The sequence below is a fragment of the Scyliorhinus torazame genome, chromosome 8 (assembly GCF_047496885.1).
Source record: "Scyliorhinus torazame isolate Kashiwa2021f chromosome 8, sScyTor2.1, whole genome shotgun sequence".
Taxonomy (NCBI): domain Eukaryota; kingdom Metazoa; phylum Chordata; class Chondrichthyes; order Carcharhiniformes; family Scyliorhinidae; genus Scyliorhinus; species Scyliorhinus torazame.
This window is the reverse complement of record NC_092714.1, coordinates 42715591-42736589: the sequence shown is the minus strand read 5'-3', so window position 1 is coordinate 42736589 and position 20999 is coordinate 42715591. Positions and strand designations below refer to the sequence as shown.

Sequence of the window (20999 nt, the reverse complement as noted above, 5' to 3'; positions counted from 1 at the left end):
AGGGTACAAAGCCCCTGGATGCACAATTACTTACTCCGGGGATGGAAGATACCGTGAGATTTCCCCTTTGCCTTCACAGCGGTAAACACTTGTCTCCTATTTGAAGTCCATTTTTTTATTGCATCTCTCTGTGAAGCACTTCAGGGTGTTTTGACATTGTAAAAGTGAGAGATAAGTGCAAGTTTTCAACACTTGTTGTCTAAAACTGACGCGCGAAGGAGATTAGGATCGTCAGTTGACCATCACACATGGCGGCACAGTCCAGTATGAAGTTCTTTCCTTCTTTTAATGATTATGATAAAAGGTCTCCGAGCGGAAGCAGAAGTGAACCATAGTTAACTATTTTGCCTTGTTTTGTTTGTCTTGAAGCAGGAGCAGGAGACCAGTTACACTATCATGAGATCAAAGGGCATCAATGTCACCATCAATGGGCTGAAACCTGAGACGACCTACCTGTTCCAGATCAGGGCCCGGACTGCGGCTGGTTACGGGACCAGCAGCCGCAAGTTCGAATTTGAGACCAATCCTGACTGTAAGTGAGCGTTAGTTTTATTAAATTGAAAAGTGTCCCATTGTGAGGAATCTATCAGCTAAGAGATGGGATGAGCAATTGGCAAAATATGAGTTTAGGCAATGATCACACTGCTGTAATTTCATCACAGAGTTCGGCCAATGATTAATGCTGTTGCACTTTATGATATGATGTGAACCCCTCGACATGAAATATAATTTTCCTCAGCCAGCCACTCTTGCAGAGTTTGTATTCTTTCTGTTCTGTTCAAGTTCCATCGCAACACAAGTTTTGAAACAAAATCTCTTTGCATTTCAGCCTTTTCCATCGCTGGTGAGAACAGCCAGGTTGTCATGATTGCCATATCGGCAGCTGTCGCCATCGTCCTCCTCACAGTGGTGATGTACATTATAATTGGGAGGTTAGTTGGACATTATGTTCTGTGTTGAAACCACCATTTCCCAAGCAATTTTACTCCCCACCTGTTGTTGTGATGTGATGTGCATGTACCTTTTGAAGAATGTCTTAAACTACTGCCTTTGCAGGAAGTGATGTATTCGGCACATGTCTTACGAGTCTGCGAGTAGTAGATGTAACATACTTAGCCTCCTGGTGATCTGCATCTCCTAAATGCTGGATTCTCCATTGCAAGTCCGCCCTGCACCCGCTGCTAGTGAGGATGGAGAATGGCCAGGTTCCAGGCCGCGCATACGCATGGCTGATGACCTAAAGCGGTCGCGCCATACAACATGGCGCTGGCCGTGCGCGGCCCCGACCCACCATCCGCGACCCCACAGCCCACCCCCTGGCAAACCCCCATCAGTCCCCCCTGCCCTCTCAGAAGCGACCCCCACCCCCCGGCCAACAGCACGGATCCCGGCCGAGTGTGGCGGTACTGGACACGATCCGCAACCGCCATGCCAGGTTCACGATTTGTGTGAGGATATGCGTCCCGTGCCGTCGGGAACTCGGGCCATCGGGCGCAGAGCATCGCGAGTAGGCCGGCCGATGAGGCACCAACGGCATTGCGACTGCGCTCGCCGCACGTCACTATGATGCCATTTCGGAGTGGGTGGGGAATCGCAAACCAACGTCAAACCGGCGCCAGCCCCGATTCCGGCATTGGAATCCTTTCTCCGCCCGATTGCTGATTACATATCGGCATCGGACAACGGAGAAACTCGCCCCATGTTTCTTTCCGCCAATCTATGCCAGGCCAGAGAAACATAGAAAATAGAAGCAGGAATAGGCCATTTTAGCCCTAAGACTCTGCTTCGCCATTCAATATTATCATGGCTGATCCTTTATCTCTTTGACATACTTCAGCACTCTCGCTATCCCCTGGCGCCTTTAGAGTCTAAAAGTCCATCTGTTTCTTTCTTAAATACATTCAGAGGCTTTGCTTCCACCACCTTTTGTGACAGAGAATTCCACAGGTTCACCAACCTCTGAGTGAAGACGTTTTTCCTCATCTCAATGGCATACCCCATATCCTGAGACTGTGACCCCTTGTACTAGGCCTCCTCCTCTCACCCCCACCCAGAGGACAAAACACTCTTGCATCCAGTGTGTCTGAATTTTACACGTTTCAATGAGATCCCCTCTCATTCTTCTAAACTCCAGTGAATATAGGACCAGTCGACCTGTCATGTGATTGGTATGTTAATGTCGAAGAAGAGGTAATTTACCATGGCTTAAACAATATCCTTTGAAACTGAAGCTCTTTGAACTACCAAAAAATGATTTAACCACAGAACTGGCTTTGTTGAGATAGTGACATTATGGGCGGGATTCTGTGGCCGCATCTACCCGGCGACCAGCGAATCCCATCCGAGGTCGATGGACTTGTCCATTGTCCGTGGCTCGCCCGTGGCATTCTTCTGGTGGTTGGGCCGAATGAATCCAGCCCAAATTGCATTTTAATGACAAACTCAGTTTATTATTAGAAGTGCTACATTAACAAGTTGCATTGGCATTGAATCCTCTTCACTGTAAACCATAAACTATCAGACTGACTGGCTTTCCAATTCCTAAATCCTGATTTGAACTCCGTACAGGAGTAATACAGATGGGAGCTGCGGGGAACAGAAAACTGATTGGACCTCAGGAGCGTGAGGCACAGGAGAATGCAGAGAGCAATGGATTTTTGGCAGGGGACAGGGAGAATTTCCATCTCTTCTTCAAAAAGCAACTTGGGCCTGATTCAGTGGTCCCGTCACGTCTGACTTGGTGTCGGGACGAGGTCATTGAATCTCGCGAGAGACCTTGATCGGAATTCGCGATGCTCAAAAGGTCTCGTGAGATTCAACAGGATCTCGGAGCGAGTTGTGATCTGGATCTCACTCTCGCTGGGCGAGATCCAGGCTCACATATCTAAATGAGCTATTAGGCTCATTTAAATATATGCTCGCCCAATTCACCCGGGGCCTGGGATTCACCAGTCTTGCCAGCGAGGCATCAACCGGGCGCCGTTTGGTACTGGCTCACAAAGTCGTGAACCAGTCGATACAGCACCATGGGGGTCTCGCTGGGGAGTTGATTCCCCCTGGTGGTCGTGGACAGGGCAGAGTGGTATCCTGGCACTCCCCTGACATCTGGGCACCTTGGCACTGCCATCTTGGCACTACCAAGGTGCCAGGTTGGCAGTGCCAGGGTACCCAGGTGCCATGTTGCTCGTGTCAGGGGTCAGGCCAGTGGGCCTTGCCCATAAGAGTTGGAGTGAAGGGTGCTCGAGGACCCCAAGAGAGGTATGTTGGGTGAAGTGGGGGGGTCCTGAGGCTGCGGTGGTGGCACAGAAGGTGGTCGAAAGAAGGGGCTGACTTTTTAAAAGTGGAGTCCTGATCCACGAGTTGTCCTCCTGAACTGGTGAGCTGAGCTGAACACTTACAATGTGTTCCCCGCCCCCCCCTGCCCCGGCTCCATGGGAATGGGCAGCCTCCATTAGATTTCGTGGCCCTCGCCATCTTAGGGGTAGGCTAGTGGAGGCACCCGAGATGAGTTCTTAGGAATGCTGGAATGCATGGAATATTTGAATAAAGCCTCCTCCCTCTGATTCTATGTGCTCTGCCGGATATCACCGGAAGACACATCCCACCACTTCCACTGGGATATTGGGCGGGATTCTCTGAGCCTCCTCACCGAAATCGCGCTCGGTGCGGGGGTGGAGAATGGGGCGCAAGACCCACGATCGGGTCCAACGCCTTCCTGCGATTTTCCGCTGACCGGAGAATCGCTGTCAGTCGCGCACGCGGGGTCGACGCGGCGCCAGTCGGGGGCCATTGAAAGAGGCCCCCGCGGCGATTCTCCACCGGCAGTTGACCGATTTCCTGCCGACATGGTTCACTCATGGCTCCACTTGGCGGGAGCTCAGAGTGGCGGCTATGGACCCAGTCAGCAGGCGATCTGGCGGGGGGGCGGAGGATCCATCACCGGGGGGGCCTCCAGCACGGCCAGGCTCAGGATCGGCGGCCACTGATCGGCGGGCGCGATCTGGGGTGGGGTCTATATTGTTGGGGTCAGCTTGCTGTGTGGGTCTGCCATGTTGCGCAGGGCCACCGCGCGCATGCGCGGACCTGCGGCCGTATGTGCAGGACCCCGTATTGGCAGCCGTAGCTGCGTGGACTATTCCGGGGCCCTGCAAGCCCCCTTCGAAACGGAGAATCACTCGGGACTTTCTAGAAAAAAAGTCCAGAGTGCTTCGCGCCCGTTTTCTCGCGGGCGTGGGGACATAGCCCCATTTTCAGAGAATTCCGCACATTGTCTTTTTCTGTGAATCTGTGGAACTCATTGCCACAGAAGGCTGTGGAGTCACTGAGTGTCCTTAAGACTGAGATAAATAGGATCTTGATTTATAAGGGGATCAGGGGTTATGGGGAGAAGGTAGGAGAAGGGTGATGAGGAAAGTAACAGCCATGATTGAATAGTGGAGCAGACTCGATGGGCTGAATGGCCTAATTCTTTTCCTGTATCTTATGGTCTTATACTGGTTTGCAATCCAATAGAACCAGTCAGATGTCTTAATAAGTGAGCACGGGTTACTCTAACCAGAGGGATAAGAATTATTCATCAAACATTAAATATAAGGGGTAAAGAGGAAATAGTACAGGGAGAAGGTATAGAATTACTTCCCAACCTTGTCTGAGCTTACAAATGGAATCAAGACATGTTGTCTTATGCCAACAATCAATCACAGTTCAGTCTTGTCGCAGATATATGGAATCATGGTGTAATAATCACTGGAAGCGGCAAGGTAAACCACAAGGGGAACATCAAGCAGTGTTGGAAAAATACCTAGAGTTGACATTTTGGAGTATGCTCAGAGCTTTATAAATTTCTATGAAAGGAACACTTGTTGATGAAACATTTGGCACCGTGAAAGTTAAATAATCTTTCAGTGCAGTGAAATAATGAAATGTTTGATTAATCCAAGTGTTTGATTTTCTTTGATTCCTTTTGCAGATTCTGTGGATATAACAAATCAAAGCATATTTCTGATGACAAAAGAATATATTACCCAAATGGTCACAGTAAGTAGTGAACTGCAAATATTTTACAAATAGTTACCACAAAGAAAACTCAGCAAGTCAGGCAGCATCTCATTTACTTCTGTACTGTTTCTGGGATTTTACTGTTCACTAATGTAGCATTTGTTCACATTCCAAAAGAGGTAACACGTCTAAAAGATTTTAATAGCTAGGAAGTGTTTTGGGACATCCTGAAGGTGAGCAATGATCTTTTTGAATATAAATGAAAGTTCCTATTGCTCTTTCAAGAAAGGTCAGAGGGCTGGATATCCCCGTGGGGTGTTTGGCAGCAGCGGAGGCATTAGCCATTGGTCAACGATGACACCTTCTGGTCCTTCCCTGTTGTTCACACCCTTCACCACCAGGGAACCCGCAGCGGATGGTCGCCATCGCCGAGACCGTACATTCCTGTTGGCAGGAATGACTCGAAAATCTCAGCCATAGAAACAGGCTAAATGTACATCCACTAATATTTTAAAAGTACAATCCTTCCATCACTTGAAATGAAATGAAATGAAAATCGCTTATTGTCACAAGTAGGTTTCAAATGAAGTTACTGTGAAAAGTCCCGAGTCGCCACATTCCGGCGCCTGTTCGGGGAGGCTGGTACTTGCACTGATTATATTCCAAATATTTGTTTCAACACAAGAATTCCATAGAATCCCTGCAGTGCAGAAGGGGGCGATTCAGCTCATCGAGTCTGCGCCGACCCTCTGAAAGTTCACCCTACCTGAGCCCACTCTCTGCCCAATCTGCGTGACCCCACCTAACCTGCATATCTTTGAACACCAAGGGGCAATTTAGCATGGCCAATCCAAATGAGCTACACTATTTGGATTGTGGGAGGAAACTGGGGCACCCAGAGGAAACCCACGCAGACATGGGGAGAATGTGCAAATTCCACACTGTCACCCAAGGCTAGAATTGAACTCAGGTGCTGTGAGGCAGCAGTACTAACCACTGCGCCAATGTGCCACCCACCAAGAACACCCTTTTCTTTGACTTTACAGCAGTGATATAAAGGAGGAATTCACCTCGGTATGCGCTCAGAGAGCTCACTCATGCTATTGCAATGTGAGCTTGAATTTTTGGGGGACTTTTCACACAGCAGTTACTGCTTTATCTTTGAAGCATTGTTTTCTTCTATTGTTTATTGCTGTAACATTGCAAAAGACTCCTGTCATAATATGCACATCATGAAAGCAGGCAGTGACAGACACCCAGGTGAGCTAATCAACATACAGAACAGAACTCGACCAATCACCAGACAGAACACCAGAGGGGGGCTTCCAACTATAAAACACATGAAGCATCAGCACTCTGCCTCTTTCCACTGGTGACAACTGTAGTGACAGTCAGGGTGTACAAATTATTCAACACCTTCTACACGTGGATCAGAGCTAGCCTGGTCTAGATAGTTAATGTTAGTTTACTGAGAGTAGTAGAGAGTCAACCCACAGGCAGCTGTGTGCTTCGTTACTGAAGTTCAATAAATCTTATTGAACCAACGCCTACGTTTGATGTATACTTGATCATTTAACTGCATCGTGTTGCAGTCTGTGCTACCCCAGGGCGAATAACACGACATGATACCAGGAGTGGCTACTGCTTCTAAGTAATTTACCTTCGAAAATTCACTGACGACCTGCAACTGCCTTCCAGCGGCATGGAAAAGACCCAGGCACCTCCACAGTTCCGGATCTCTGGGAACCTTGGCGCCAACTGGCGGGTCTTCAAGCAGAAATTCAGTCTATGCCTTGAGGCCTTGGGCCTCGAAAGTGCGTCCGATGCCTGAAAAATCATGCTGCTACTGTCGACTGCGGGGGACCAGGCCATCCAAATCTTCAATTCGCTCACTTTTGCAAACAGTGAGGACAAGACCAAGTTCCAGACCGTCTTAGCCAAATTCGACAGTCACTGTGAGGTCGAGACGAACAAAAGCTTCGAGCATTATGTCTTCCAGCAGCGCCTTCAGGGTAAGGACGAGCCTTTCCAGTCTTTTCTCACTCATCTTCGCATTCTAGCGCAATCCTGCAACTACGGAAACACCACTGACTCCCTCATCAGGGATCAGATCGTGTTTGGCGTCCACTCCGACGCCCTGCGGGAGCAGCTCCTAAAAGTAAAAAATATGACCCTGCCAGTGGCCATCGAGACAGGCAAAGTCCATGAACAGGTGAAAAGTCGCTATTCCCGCCTTAAGTCAGCAGAGCAGGACCAAACTGTCTCCCACGAGGCTGAGCGTATACAGGCCATCGCCCGAATGCGGTGCCCGAGCATCAATGAAGGCGGCCATTTTGCCCGCTTTTCCAGGGGGCCCACGCATGCGCATCACGGTCGGGAGAATTAAGCGGCCGAAGACTACACTGCGCATGTGCGACGACTCACCGAGCGTCACAACGCCGACGTGATGACGTACCCCAACTGCAGCACCGCCCATTTAAAGCGGCAATGCCCTGCAAGAGGCAGGCGATGTCTCAACTGCAAGAAGCTTGGCCATTATGCGACTTTGTGCAGGTCTGCACCTCCGATAGGGGCCCAGCGATCCCAGTTCCAACGCAGACGCGTTCGAAGTGTGCAGCAAGGGCTGCTGGATTTGGAACCTGATCCCGTCACGGATCCAGAGGAAGGCTGCCTGGAGTCCCCATATAGAGTGGGCATCATCACCAGGCATGACAAGGCCTCCTCGCATTCAACAACACACCCCCCCCCCCCCCCTTAATGTGGATTATGCGGAACGAGTGGCGCGCCAGAGTACAAGTCAGCGATTGTAGCATCCGGTTCAAGCTGGACACCGGTGCTTCGGCCAATCAAATCTCCCAAGCAGATCTTGCTCGTATCCAAAGGCAGCCAACAATTCTTCCACTGGCCTGCCAGCTGCTTGACTACAATGGGAATGCCATCACTGCGTTATGGTCCTGTCACCTGCATGTGTCTAACAAGGCAGTCAAGGCCACTTTGCGGTTTGAGATCGTCAAGCCCGACAAGGCTTCTCTGCTTGGTGCCCATGCATGCAAGCTACTCCATCTCGTCCAGCGCGTACATGCCATGTCCTCTGCCAACAGCACTCTTCAGGCCGACATTGAGGAGCTACTATTGCAATACCCAGATGTGTTCAGTGGGATGGGTACACTGCCCTACCGCTATAAAATTCTGCTCCGGCCTGATGCCATGCCTGTCATCCATGCGCCACGCCAGGTGCCGGCACCCCTGAAAGACCGTCTAATGGCGCAGCTACAGGAGCTCCAAGATCAGGGAATAATATCCACGGTGACGGAACCAACTGACTGGGTCAGCTCGATGGTCTGTGTCAAGAAGCCCTCTGGAGAACTGCGCATTTGTATTGATCCCAACACTACCCGATCCCGAAGCGGGAGGAGCTGACGATTGAGATGGTGCATGCCAAATCCTTTACAAAGCTGGATACATCGCGTGGCTTCTGGCAGATACAACTGGACGAGTCCAGCAGGAAGCTCTGCACGTTTAATACACCCTTCGGAAGATATTGTTACAACCGCATGCCGTTTGGTATTGTTTCGGCTTCCGAAATCTTTCATCGAATAATGGAGCAAATGCTAGAGGGCATTGACAGTGTGCGGGTTTATGTTGACGACGTCATCTTATGGTCCACGACCCCGGAGGAACATATTTCTCATCTGCAACAAGTCTTCAGGCGCATACATGCCAACGGTCTGAAATTAAATAAAACCAAATGCTCTTTGGCATGTCGTCAATTAAGTTTCTGGGTAATCAGATCTCCCAGCAGGGCGTGCAACCAAGTCAAGGCCAACAACACAATGAAGACCCCAGAGGACAAGAAGGCGGTCCTCCGCTTCCTGGGGATGGTAAATTTTTTTGGGGGGAAGTTCATACCCAACCTCGCGTCACACACCACGGCTCTCAGGCATCTGGTGAAGAAGTCCACCACTTTCCAGTGGCTACCCGCACATCAAGCAGAGTTGCTTGAGTTGAAAGCGAAGCTAACCACCGCTCCTGTTCTAGCTTATTTTGACCCAGTGAGGGAGACTAAAATCTCCACAGACGCCAGGCAGGACGGCATTGGGGCAGTGCTCCTCCAGAAGGACGACACCTCGTCCTGGGCTCCAGTGGCTTATGCGTCAAGGGCCATGACCCCCACTGAGCAACGATATGCTCAAATAGAGAAAGAATGCCTGAGCCTTCTCACGGGCATCGTCAAATTCCACGATTATGTCTATAGTCTCCCGACCTTTAAAGTAGAGACGAACCACAGACCCCCTAGTGCACATTATACACAAGGACTTAAATGACATGACACCCAGGCTCCAGCGCTTTCTCCTTCTACTCTGCAGGTATGATTTTGAACTGGTTTATACACCTGGAAAGGAGCTAATCATCTCGGATGCCCTGTCGCGTGCCATCACCTCGCCATGTGAGCAGGTAGATTTCATACACTACATTGAGGCACAGGTGCAACTGTGTGCCAGCACCCTCCCGACATCCCACAAACGACTCGTCATCATTTGAGAAGAGACCGCCAAGGATCCTCTTGTGCAGCGGGTCATACATCACCTCTCGAATGGCTGGCAGAAAGGGCAATGATCCCAGAACTAAAATGTAAAGGATGACCTAACTGTTGTCATGGGGATCCTCCTGAAATTGGATCACATCGTCATTCCGCACAGCCTCCAGAGCTTGGTGCTCACGCAGATACACGAGGGACACCTCGGTATTGAGAAGTGCAGGCGCAGGGCCTGGAAGGCTGTCTATTGGCCCGGCATCAATGAGGATATATCAAACATGGTCCTCAATTGCGCGACCTGCCAGCGCTTCCAGCCTGCTCAGCCCAAAGAAACGCTCCAGCAGCATGAGATCGTGACCTCTCCGTGGTCTAAGGTCGGAGTTCACCTTTTTCACGCCAACGGGCGTGACTACGTCCTGATAATTGATTACTTCTCCAGTTACCCCGAGGTAGTGAAACTGTCTGACCTAACATCCAAGACTGTCATAAAGGCCTGCACGGAGGCATTTGCCAGGCATGGAATCCCGCTCACGGTTATGAGCGACAACGGTCCCTGTTTCTATAGTCAAGAATGGTCCAACTTCGCAAAGCCATACCACTTCCAGCACATCACCTCGAGCCCGCATTACCCGCAATCTACTGGGAAGGTCGAAAAAGGGGTCCACATCATGAAGCAGATGCTCTGTAAGGCTGCGGACTCAGCTTCGGACTTCAATCTTGCTCTTCTGGCGTACAGGGAAACCCCTCTGTCCAACGGTATGTCTCCGGCACAGCTCCTTATGAATCGTAACCTGCAGACGACTATTCCGGCCATTCATGTACCTGACCTGGAGCACCTTCCAGTGCTGCAAAAGATGCAGCAGATCAGAACCCGGCAAAAGCTGACACACGATGCTCATGCTACTGATCTGCCCGTGCTCTCTCCGAAGGACGCTGTTCGCATCAAGTTGCCTGGTGGAGGCTGGTCAGCTCCAGTTGTTGTTGTTCGACAGGCTGCTCTCAGGTCGTTTGTGGTTCGCATGGCTGAGGATGTATTGTCAGGCGCAACAGAAGGGCACTACGCAAACTTGCCTGCCCACCACCCAGCGATCTCCCATTCCCAGATGTCGTTCTGCCTTATCCGGACACCTAGCTCCACGAGGCCACCAATCTGACTGCATGCCAACCGGTCAAGACACCATCATCCCTGCCTCCACCTCTCAGGCGGTCCACAAGAATCTGACGACAGCCCCAACGACTGGACTTATAAATAGTTCCTTTGTACATATACTGTTATGTTTCTGCACGCTAGACACCTTACATGTACATATCCATTCACTCACCAATTGTATATAGTTACTTTTGTAAATATGTCGTATATGCTCGAAGCAGCCGACAAATGTTTTTTAAAAAGGGGGGATGTCATAATATGCACCCATGCACATCATGAGGTAAAAGCAGGCAGTGACAGACACCCAGATGAGCCAATCAACATACAGAACAGAACACGACCAATCACCAGACAGAACACCAGAGGGGCGGGGCTTCCAACTATAAAACACATGAGGCATCAGCACTCTGCCTCTTTCCACAGGTGACAACTGTAGTGACAGTCAGGGTGTACAAATCTTTCACCACCTTCTACACGTGGATCAGAGCTAGTCTGGTCTAGATAGTTAATGTTAGTTTACTGAGAGTAGTAGAGAGTCAACCCACAGGCAGCTGTGTGCTTCGTTACTGAAGTTCAATAAATCTTATTGAACCAACGTTTGGTGTATGCTTGATCATTTAACTGCATCGTGTTGCTGTCCGTGTTACCCCAGGGTGAATAACACAACAACTCCTTTAGTGCATGGACTGATACTATAGAACTGGTGCAAACACTTGAACTTGCCCCAGGAACCAAGGGGTATAACCTAATCTACTGCGTGGAAATAGGGCAAATTCACATCTGACACCCGTTTTAGACCCATCCAATTTTACTCCCCATTCAAATTGATAAGAGTGCAAAGTTTGGGGTGTTAGGGGTAGTGATGTGAAATGAGCTGAACCTGCCCCTTTAATGTCAGGGTGTTTAGGTTAGGGCTAAAGTTTTCAGACCCAGCCAGTGGTTGAAGAAATTTCCCTTTGCTGTTGCAAGAGTTATGGCATGTCCTCAATTCCAACCTCAACAGCATTTATCCCAAAGCAACCCCTGCCCACACTGAATGAGGGTAACCACGGCATTGAATTTTTATGCAACTGGATCATTGCTGGCCAACATCGGTGTAACCTGTTACAGTAATTAGTCTGCGATCGACTAATACAGCACGGGAAGATCTGCGAAACACTTTACCATGGAAACGAGACAGCAGGAAAGGATTGGACAACACTTTTACCAGATGGCAGTTTTGACAAAGTATAGGGCCTCACTATTAGCACCAATATAGCCATGAAGGTCTAACAGCAAACCCATGGGTAGAATTTTAAGGATGGCGAGCTATTGGCACTCACCTTCCTGAAAGTGTTGGCAGCGACTCACACACTCCCACTGCCATTTAATGCTAGTTTGAGCACTGATTGACAGTGGACAGGACTTCTGTCCGCCCTTGGAAGGAAGAAACGCCTGTGAGAGCTGTCGGTCAATCAGATTTGCTATTAGTTCTTAAACCCGGCCAGGCACAGTACTGTAGTGGCCAGAGGTGGTCCTACAGCACTCTGCCTGGAACTATGGGCGGGATTCTCCGACCCCCCCGCCAGGCGGGCGAATCCCCAGTGGGGGATCCTGCCCCGCTGCCCCGACGCCGGTCTTCGGGCTGGGGCAGGATCGCTGCCATGCCGGTCAGGGGCTGTTGCCAGCGGCCCCCCCCCCCCCCCCAGCAATTCTCCGGGCCCCGATGGGCCGAGCGGCCGTCCATTTTTGGCCAGTCCCGCCGGCGTGAATCTCTCAATCTCTCAACTCACGCACCGATGGGACCTGGCAGGTGAGTATGCATGGGCGGTCCTCGGGGAGGGTGCGGGGGGATACGACCCCAGGGGGCCCTCATTGTGGCCTGGCCCACGATCGGGGCTAACTGATCTGCGGGCGGGCTTTTTCCGTGGGGGCACTTCTTCCTTCCGCACCGGGCCCCTGTAGTGCTCTGCCATATTGCCCGGGGACCGGCGCAGAGAAGAGAACCCCCCGCTTATGCGTGAGAATACCCCGGCCGGTCCGCGCATGCGCAGAATCACACCGGCCATTCCGCACATGCGCGAACCCGCGCTGTCCCTTCGCCGCTGGCTGGAGAGGCGCCAACCCCTCCGCCGTCAACCTAGCTCCCTGGAAAGGTGAGAATTCCTGAGTCATTGGCGACAGTTTTCCCGCCGGTGTGGGGACTTAGTCCCCAGAAGGGAGGATCCCGACCTATATGTCGCGGGACTTTCGAACAGGTAAGTCTCAGAGCCGGGCTCCCCCCTCGCCCCCCGAGATCGCCCACGCATACTCACCTACCAGGTCCTGCCAGTGTGTGAGTTGAGTGATTCACGCCGGCGGGACTGACCAAAAATGGACGGCCGCTCGGCCTATCGGGGCCCGGAGAATCGCCGGGGTTGCCGCTGTCAACGGCCCCCAACCGGCGTGGTGGCGATCCTGCCCCCGCCTGACAAATGGCAGCAGAGAATACGGCAGCCGGCATCGGGACGGTGGGACGGGATTCGCACCTCACATCGGCGATTCTCCGACCCAGCGGGGGGTCAGAGAATCCCGCCCCTCCAGGTGCCCCATGGGCTGGATATAGGATACATCTAGGGGGGTAAGGAGGGGGGGCGGCAAGCAGTGTAGGGGGTTGGCCAAGTGGGAAGGGGTTCCGGAGTCCCATCTCTGAGGGTGCTTTCAAAGTGAGGCACCCTACCCCACACATCCCACCTGAGATGCGGAAAAGTACAAATGTCACATTCCCAAGCTCCCTGCACCCGCTTCCGCCAGCCTAAAGAATGAGGCTGGGTGTGATACGGCCCTCAAAGAACAAAGAAAAATTACAACACAGGAACAGGCCCTTCGGCCCTCCAAGCCTGCACCGATCCAGATCCTCTATCTATAACTGTCGCCTATTTTCTAAGTATCTGTATCCCTCTGCTCTCTGCCCATTCATGTATCTGTCTAGATACATCTTAAATAACGCTATCGTGCCCGCCTCTAACACCTTCGCCAGCAATGCATTCCAGGCACCAACCACCCTATGCGTAAAGAACTTTCCAAGTGGCTATTAAGTGGCTACTTAAGGGTCTTAATAGGTGAATGCAATCTTTGTGCAAGTATATGCTGGACCACCAAAACTAATTAATGTAAAACAATCACATGATCATGCTTGAGGATATTTTTACGTGTTTGATAGTTCATCCATCCAGACAACATCAATAGATTCCATGATGTCATCAAGTTGCCCCTAAAACAATTCTCCTCCTGCACCCCTCCTGCCACCCAGTTTCATATATTGCTCACTCTTTGTGTGAAAAATAACTTTCTGGTTATCAGTTCTTATCTTGAACTACTTTGAGTGTGTGCCCCATGTCCCAGTGTCGCAACTTTGTTTAAAATAACTTTTCAAATTTACTTTTTGTATATCATTTATTATTTAATAGATTTCTATCAAATTATCTCTCTTGTACAACCTTTTCAAAGCTAAAGTACTTTCCAGTCTTTCCTTGTCACACTGTCCTCAAGCATAACCAGATTACACCTGGCAGCAATTACAATAGCTTCATCTTTCAGTCAGGCACCAGAACGGCATGAATGTGCAGGTAAACTGGTTGTAAGTAAAATACAATAAGTAAAAGACGCACATTAACCCTGACCATCAGACCATAAGAAATAGGAGCAGGAATCAGCCATTCAGCCTTCTGAGCCTGCTCCATCAATTTAATAAGATCATGGCTGATCAACACTCACTTGAGTCCACATTCCTGTCTCATCTCTGTAACCCTTAATTCCCCTATTGGTTAAAAGCCTGATCGATGTCAGCCTTGGAAATGTTCAAGGACTTGGCCTCCACAGCTTCATGAGGTAAAGAATCCCAAAGATTCACCACTGAGAGCAGAGATTCGTCCTCAATTCGGTGCTCTCTCTCCCTACAGGTGCTGCCAGACCTACTGAACTTTTCCAGCATCCTCTTTTCTTGCTTGCGGCAGGCTGGTTGGTTAGTTGCAACAGATTCTAGACTTCTTCCTAGAAGACTAACTATTGACAGCAATGAAAAACTCCCTAAACAGGAATGCAATAAAGTTCATGCCTTCACTCAAATTCTGTTACACCATACAGTTGGCAGACTGAAGCAGAATTCTACTGCCTGGACAGATCAAGGGGATGATTGCTCTATAACCCTGTCAGGGTTAGATTAAAAATAATCCAAGCCTACAGTTTTATTGTAAGTATGCTATCCAGAGAGGGGAACAAATACCAGGAGAATCAGTCAGAATCCTTGATAGAGACAGAAGAAGAAATAGAAAAAGGATCAAATGCAACTTGGAAGATATTTCCATCAAACATTGATTGATAGAAATTGTATTTTAGATCTCTAAATTGGACTTAACATGAACCACCTATTGGTCTTTGTCACAGCAAACTGAAAAGTATGCTCTGCCTAATCACTATTGCCTGTATAACCATACATGCCTATGTCTTAGAGAGGTGTTGCACTAAAACAAGGTGCTTTTGTAGAGGGAGGATGAGTGAATCTTCCTAGTCTGCTCTTATATACCTTAGGTGGACTGGTTAGAGAGCGATTTTCACAGTCGAATTGAGGAAAAATGATAAATGGAGGAGTGGGAAATGAAAATATGGAGGAGTAGGAAAATGGAAAATATGATTTTATAAGTACTACAAAGCATTTTTGAAATTATTCAGTAACACTACTGAATCGGAAATGTTTGAGGCAACAGGAGAAGTTGCCAAACATCTTTTGTATCTGTTCTCTCCTCAATGATTATCTGTGGAAGCAGCAATGTTGTGAATATTGTTAAGTTGTGTTAATGTCATGGCTGTGTGTGATATTTCTCAACTTTTGTGTGAACAGTTAAACTTCCAGGCCTACGCACATATGTGGATCCACACACTTATGAGGACCCCAGCCAAGCAGTCCATGAGTTTGCCAAGGAACTGGATTCTTCCTCCATATCTATTGATAAAGTTGTTGGCGCAGGTACTAAATTCCACATATTATGACATAACTGCAAGCAGTTATGTCAATGTTGTCCAGGCACCGATTGATCTGTGCACAAAAGATAGGTCAACCCATTTACATAATTCTCTGTCATTTGAGTCTTATCGCTCCTGATGCATTTTTAGCACCCGGAATTTTGGGTGCATGAACTAGAGGACATCTGCTTGCCCAGTCTGTGCTATGGGGTAGGGTAAATGTGCATAAGATAGTGCTAGAAACAGAGGGAGTAATAATAATCATTTTTATTATTGTCACAAGTAGGCTTACATTAACACAGCAATGAAGTTACTGTGAAAATCCCCTTGCCGCCACACTCTGGTGCCTGTTCGGGTACACAGAGGGAGAATTCAGAATGTCCAATTCACCTAACAGCATGCCTTTCGGGACTTGTGGGAGGAAACTAGATCACCCGGAGGAAACCCACGCAGACACACTGAGAACGTGCAAACTCTGCACTGGAAGTGACCCAAGCTAGGAATCGAACCTGGGACCCTGTCGCTGTGAAGCAACAAAATTATTTGGTTTTTAAGGAAGGTCTCCCATTCAGTTGCCACGGCACAGACATTCGGCTGCATTATGGACAGCCTGTAAATCAAAATATGAGGGCATCTTGAAACAGGGATTCAGTTTGTGTACTGGTGCCCAACCCCATTCACACTAGCTACCCATACATGGCTTTAATTGCCACCTTGAGTATACTGCAGGAGTGCCATCAGCTATCCAACATTGTCTGAGAGTCGTTTTTAAACTGGATCAAAATGTATATCAGAGGAAGCATGACTAATTCTTGATTTGAATAACTCTTTTAATATGATGCCAAATGAATGGAATTTTGAGCTTTATTTTGAAAGTACTGACAGTCATTTTTTTTATACTGCAGGAGAATTTGGAGAAGTGTGCAGTGGACGTCTGAAGCTACCCTCCAAAAAGGAGATCTCCGTAGCCATCAAAACACTTAAAGTTGGTTATACCGAGAAACAAAGGCGGGATTTCCTGAGTGAGGCAAGCATTATGGGACAATTTGATCACCCAAATATCATTCATCTGGAAGGAGTGGTGACAAAAAGTAAGGGATCGACTTTTATACAACCAACGTTTAAAAAAAAACTCTCCTTATGTCTTCAGTTGGACACAAGTGAGCAAATGAACTTCCCTATGGCATGTAAAGAAATGTTTGACTGTGGAATAGAGGATGTCAGAATTTATTAATACCATTTGCCCACTTCATTGCCAATACCAAAGCCATATGCATTCTGAACACTTTCACGTATCTAACTGATCTGACATGAACACTTACCATGGAATGCCATTTAAAACAAAGGAATGTCCCAAACTGATCTCATTCGTGCACCAATGCTGGGTTTACTTTTTCCAAGTCTCGCCTCATCTTCTGAATCCTGCATTTCTTCATTGTCCTTTATAGGGATTTGATTTGCAAGTTTATCTTTCCTTGGTTGCTCCATGTCCACCAGGCTTGTGTTAACAGGTGAAGACAGTGGAAAAACATCCAATTCAATTCAACTCAATTACTGTTTTGTTCAGTTGGTTGTACATGTTAACCGAACTGGTCACTTAATACCAGTAAAGTAAATGTACACACCTCGAAAAAAAAAAACCAAGTGTGAACATAGGAAACATTATACTTGCTGATTTCAAAGTATATGTTTGATGATTCAGATGGTATTTTACAGCTCTAGTTTTGAGAAGACATAAGACATCTCGGGTCGGGTTCTCATGTTCCAGCTCCTGTGGGTATTGGAACACATGGGCACAGCAAGTACAGGAAAATTTGTGTTCGAGGACCATCTTCATTTTCCCATCCAATTCCATTGATGAACAGAACATGCACATGTTCTGCGCAGAACATGCATCCCTGCGCAGTTTTCCCATAATAAGCCAGCAGTTCGATTATGCGAGTGCATTAGGGAAATCTTCCCTCAGAGTTAGTCCTGGAAGAGTTTGAATCAGCGTGGTTAACTTGACATAATAATAATCGCTTATTGTCACAGGTAGGCTTCAATGAAGTTACTGTGAAAAGCCCTTAGTCGCCACATTCCGGCGCCTGTTCGGGGAGGCCGGTACGGGAATTGAACCCGCGTTGCTGGCATTGTTCTGCATTACAAGCCAGCTGTTTAGTCCACTATGCTAAACCAGCCCCTAACATAGCTTTCTTCCCAGAGACCAATGCATCATGTCGCTAATGTCCCTCTGCCAAATGTAATTAAAATCATGGGCATGATTTAACAAATAAAAGAGTCCTGTGCAAATCGACCCAGCTTTCAAAGAGACTTTGTTTTTTTATTGTTTATTCATAAGTTCATAAGATATAGGAGCAGAATTAGGCCATTTAGCCCATCAAGTCTGCTCCGCAATTCGATCATGGCTGATCTTATCCTGCCCTTAACTCCATCATCCTGCCCGTTCACCATAACCCTTCAACCCCTTACCAATTAAAAAATATGTCTAACTCCTCCTTAAATGTATTCACTGTCCCAGCATCCACTGTACTCTAGGGTAGTTATTGTTAAAGGCACAGTAACTGCCACAATGCCATCAACAGGATAATACATTTTAATTCCAACATATATCATATTGCATTTTTCTTTTATTTGTGGCTTCTTTCCTTTAGGTAAGCCTGTCATGATTGTTACAGAATACATGGAAAATGGTTCCTTGGACAGTTTTCTCAGGGTAAGCAGACTGATGACTCATCAGGTGCAGCAGTTCAAATGAACATCCTACTCATACGCTTCAAACTTCACTGAAAAACTTTATCCATTGTCTTTCAGAAGCATGATGCCCAGTTCACAGTCATCCAGCTTGTCGGCATGCTTCGGGGGATAGCTTCTGGTATGAAGTACCTGTCTGACATGGGCTACGTGCATCGGGACTTAGCTGCTCGCAATATCCTTGTCAACAGCAACCTGGTGTGTAAAGTGTCTGATTTTGGGCTCTCCAGGGTCCTTGAAGATGACCCTGAAGCTGCGTACACAACACGGGTAAGAAACCATCCTTCTTCCCAGCTCATGCCATTGATCCTGTCTCTTGTTACATACAAGTGTAATATTTCATATCTAGATAAATAATCAAGACATAGAGCGGGTAGAAGCTGATGGTTCACTCAAGTGATGTGGCCCTAAAAGATTGTGTTTTTGACCTGTGTCTCTTTGCTGTAAGGAATAAGATTACATGCCAACTGCAAAAGCACAACTGATACATAATCTTAAGTACAAAATAAGCTTATCTTCTTTGTGCAATTCCTCTCTCACCTCCAGGCCCAACCTCTCTCTCTGTACACTGCAATCTCACCTGTCATCCTCTCATTTATTGATAGCATTGTGGTGTGTGCTCCCTAAGCTTTCCTCTGTCGATCCTTCCAAGCTGCAAGTGTGCAACAATCTCCTCCTCCTTGCTGCATCTCTCTCTCCCTTTTCAGGTACCAATGCCTAACAGGGCATTGACAGTCACAGACTTCCATGTGTTGGCTCATGGTTATGTTTGGCAGGGTAGTGCAGTGGGTTTGCCATTATCTTCTGTGCGCCCTGACTGACCAGGAGGCTCTTATCATAGGTGTATTGCCATAGGTGTATTGGAAAGATTTACATGGTGATAGTCGACCTGTTTGGCCACTTAATAAACTCGCCTTCCATGGCTAGCAAGTGCCAGAGACTTGAACCTGGAGCTTCTGCCTCAAAAGTAGGGACACTACCACTGCGCCACAAGATGCGAATATTATTGCATCAGATTGTTCAAATGAAGAGTCATCACACCACCTTTGACTTTTAAAAAATTTGTTCATGGCAGGTGGGTGTCGCTGGCTGTGCCAGCATTTGTTGCCCATCCCTAATTGCCCTTGAGAGGGCAGTAAAGGTCGACCACTTGCATTCTTTCTCGGAGAGAAAGAAAACGTAAAGAAGACTTGCATGTGCATTTAACATCTTTAATGACCCCAGGTCTAAAGTGATTTAAATCCATTGGAACACTTTTGATGAATAATCATTGTTGCAATGAAGGAAATGCAGTGGTCAGTCGGTGCATAGTACAAATAGAATTAAATTAATGACCCGATTGTCTGTTTTAGATGTTAGTTGCGGGATAATTGTTAGGAAGGACAGTAGGAAGAGCTTCCTTGCCCTTCCTCGAATAGTGCCACAGAGTATTTAGCATCAACCTGAGAGGGTAGGTGATATCTTGGTTTCACTCCTCACCTGAAAGGCCACTCTCTGTCCAGTGCAGCACTCCCTTACCAAACCACTACCAGCCCAGACAATTGGCAGCCTAAACATTGTTGGTATCCTGAGATCCTCAGTCTTTCCTTTCTTTACAGCGTTTGAAAATTCAAACCTGACCGTACCCAGCATTATTTCTTACTTTGCGCCATTTTCAGGCTTGTTTGTGTACTGCACAATTGAGCTGGCCATTCACTTAAGCTTGTCAACCTAAAGTCATGTTCTGTATTAATAATGGTGGAGCTAGTCTTCATTGGCTGGATATTTAAATGTTGTACCCCTCTATTACAATGAACATCTCCTGCACATATGGCACAAGAGGTTTCATAACATATGACCTATTCACTAAAAGCTCAAAGGTAACTTTTTTTTAACATAAATGTTTAATATCCCGTGTATTTCCCTTTGTGTGTTGAGGTAGCAAGGATCACAAATTTCAAAATATTTAATTCCTTCATGAACATTTTCAATCTGCATAGATATAAATCTATTACTACTTTCCTTTCATCAGAATATAACAATATCACGTGGTGCATCACCTCAAACCCAGACATAATTCCTATGCTTCATAATAGTGTACTACCAATTAGCCTTTTGTGTTATCCATGGGAAAGTTCAGGTACATGAACTGTGACCTGAGAAAATTGCTTGAACTTCATTAACTCCACTGGCTTACATAACCTTCCAACAATTATCTGGATAAGAAAAGTAAAATATATCCTTCATCAGATCTCAGATTAATGAACATTGTTTTGCTTTGCCAATTCTTCAGTGCAAACTCCATGGATCCTGTGCTTGGGACACTATCATTGAAATAATTACTCTTAATCTGTAATAACAATATTAGCACTGATTCAGTAATACTCCACAAACATATGAGAAGTTTGGAAATCTTGAGAGGGTTTCCAGAACCCAACCCCAATTGTGTGCATTCCATCTGTCCCTTGTGATTTTCCCAGATGTAGCTAAGTGACCACCTCTCCCTCCACCATATAATTGGGGACAGTGGGTGGATTCCCAAGACTGGAGGCCCAATCAGGGGATCTGAAGATGTGAATGGCTGGCAGCTCTGCCTGGAGA

The 20999-nt window shown here is 47.6% G+C and overlaps 1 protein-coding gene across 2 annotated transcripts in view; it reads left to right on the top strand.

The window, feature by feature from the left end:
• epha3 (eph receptor A3) overlaps nucleotides 1–20999 on the top strand; it is a 329916-nt gene that overhangs the window by 242447 nt on the left and 66470 nt on the right. The window contains exons 7-13 of one of the 2 annotated variants that reach the window (XM_072513451.1): nucleotides 373–532; nucleotides 830–932; nucleotides 4970–5037; nucleotides 15544–15669; nucleotides 16571–16756; nucleotides 18320–18381; nucleotides 18480–18689. In XM_072513451.1, coding sequence (XP_072369552.1) covers nucleotides 373–532; nucleotides 830–932; nucleotides 4970–5037; nucleotides 15544–15669; nucleotides 16571–16756; nucleotides 18320–18381; nucleotides 18480–18689 — 915 coding nt within the window. Of the gene's footprint in view, nucleotides 1–369; nucleotides 533–829; nucleotides 933–4969; nucleotides 5038–15543; nucleotides 15670–16570; nucleotides 16757–18319; nucleotides 18382–18479; nucleotides 18690–20999 lie in introns of both variants that reach the window. The other variant, XM_072513450.1, reaches the window with a different exon arrangement.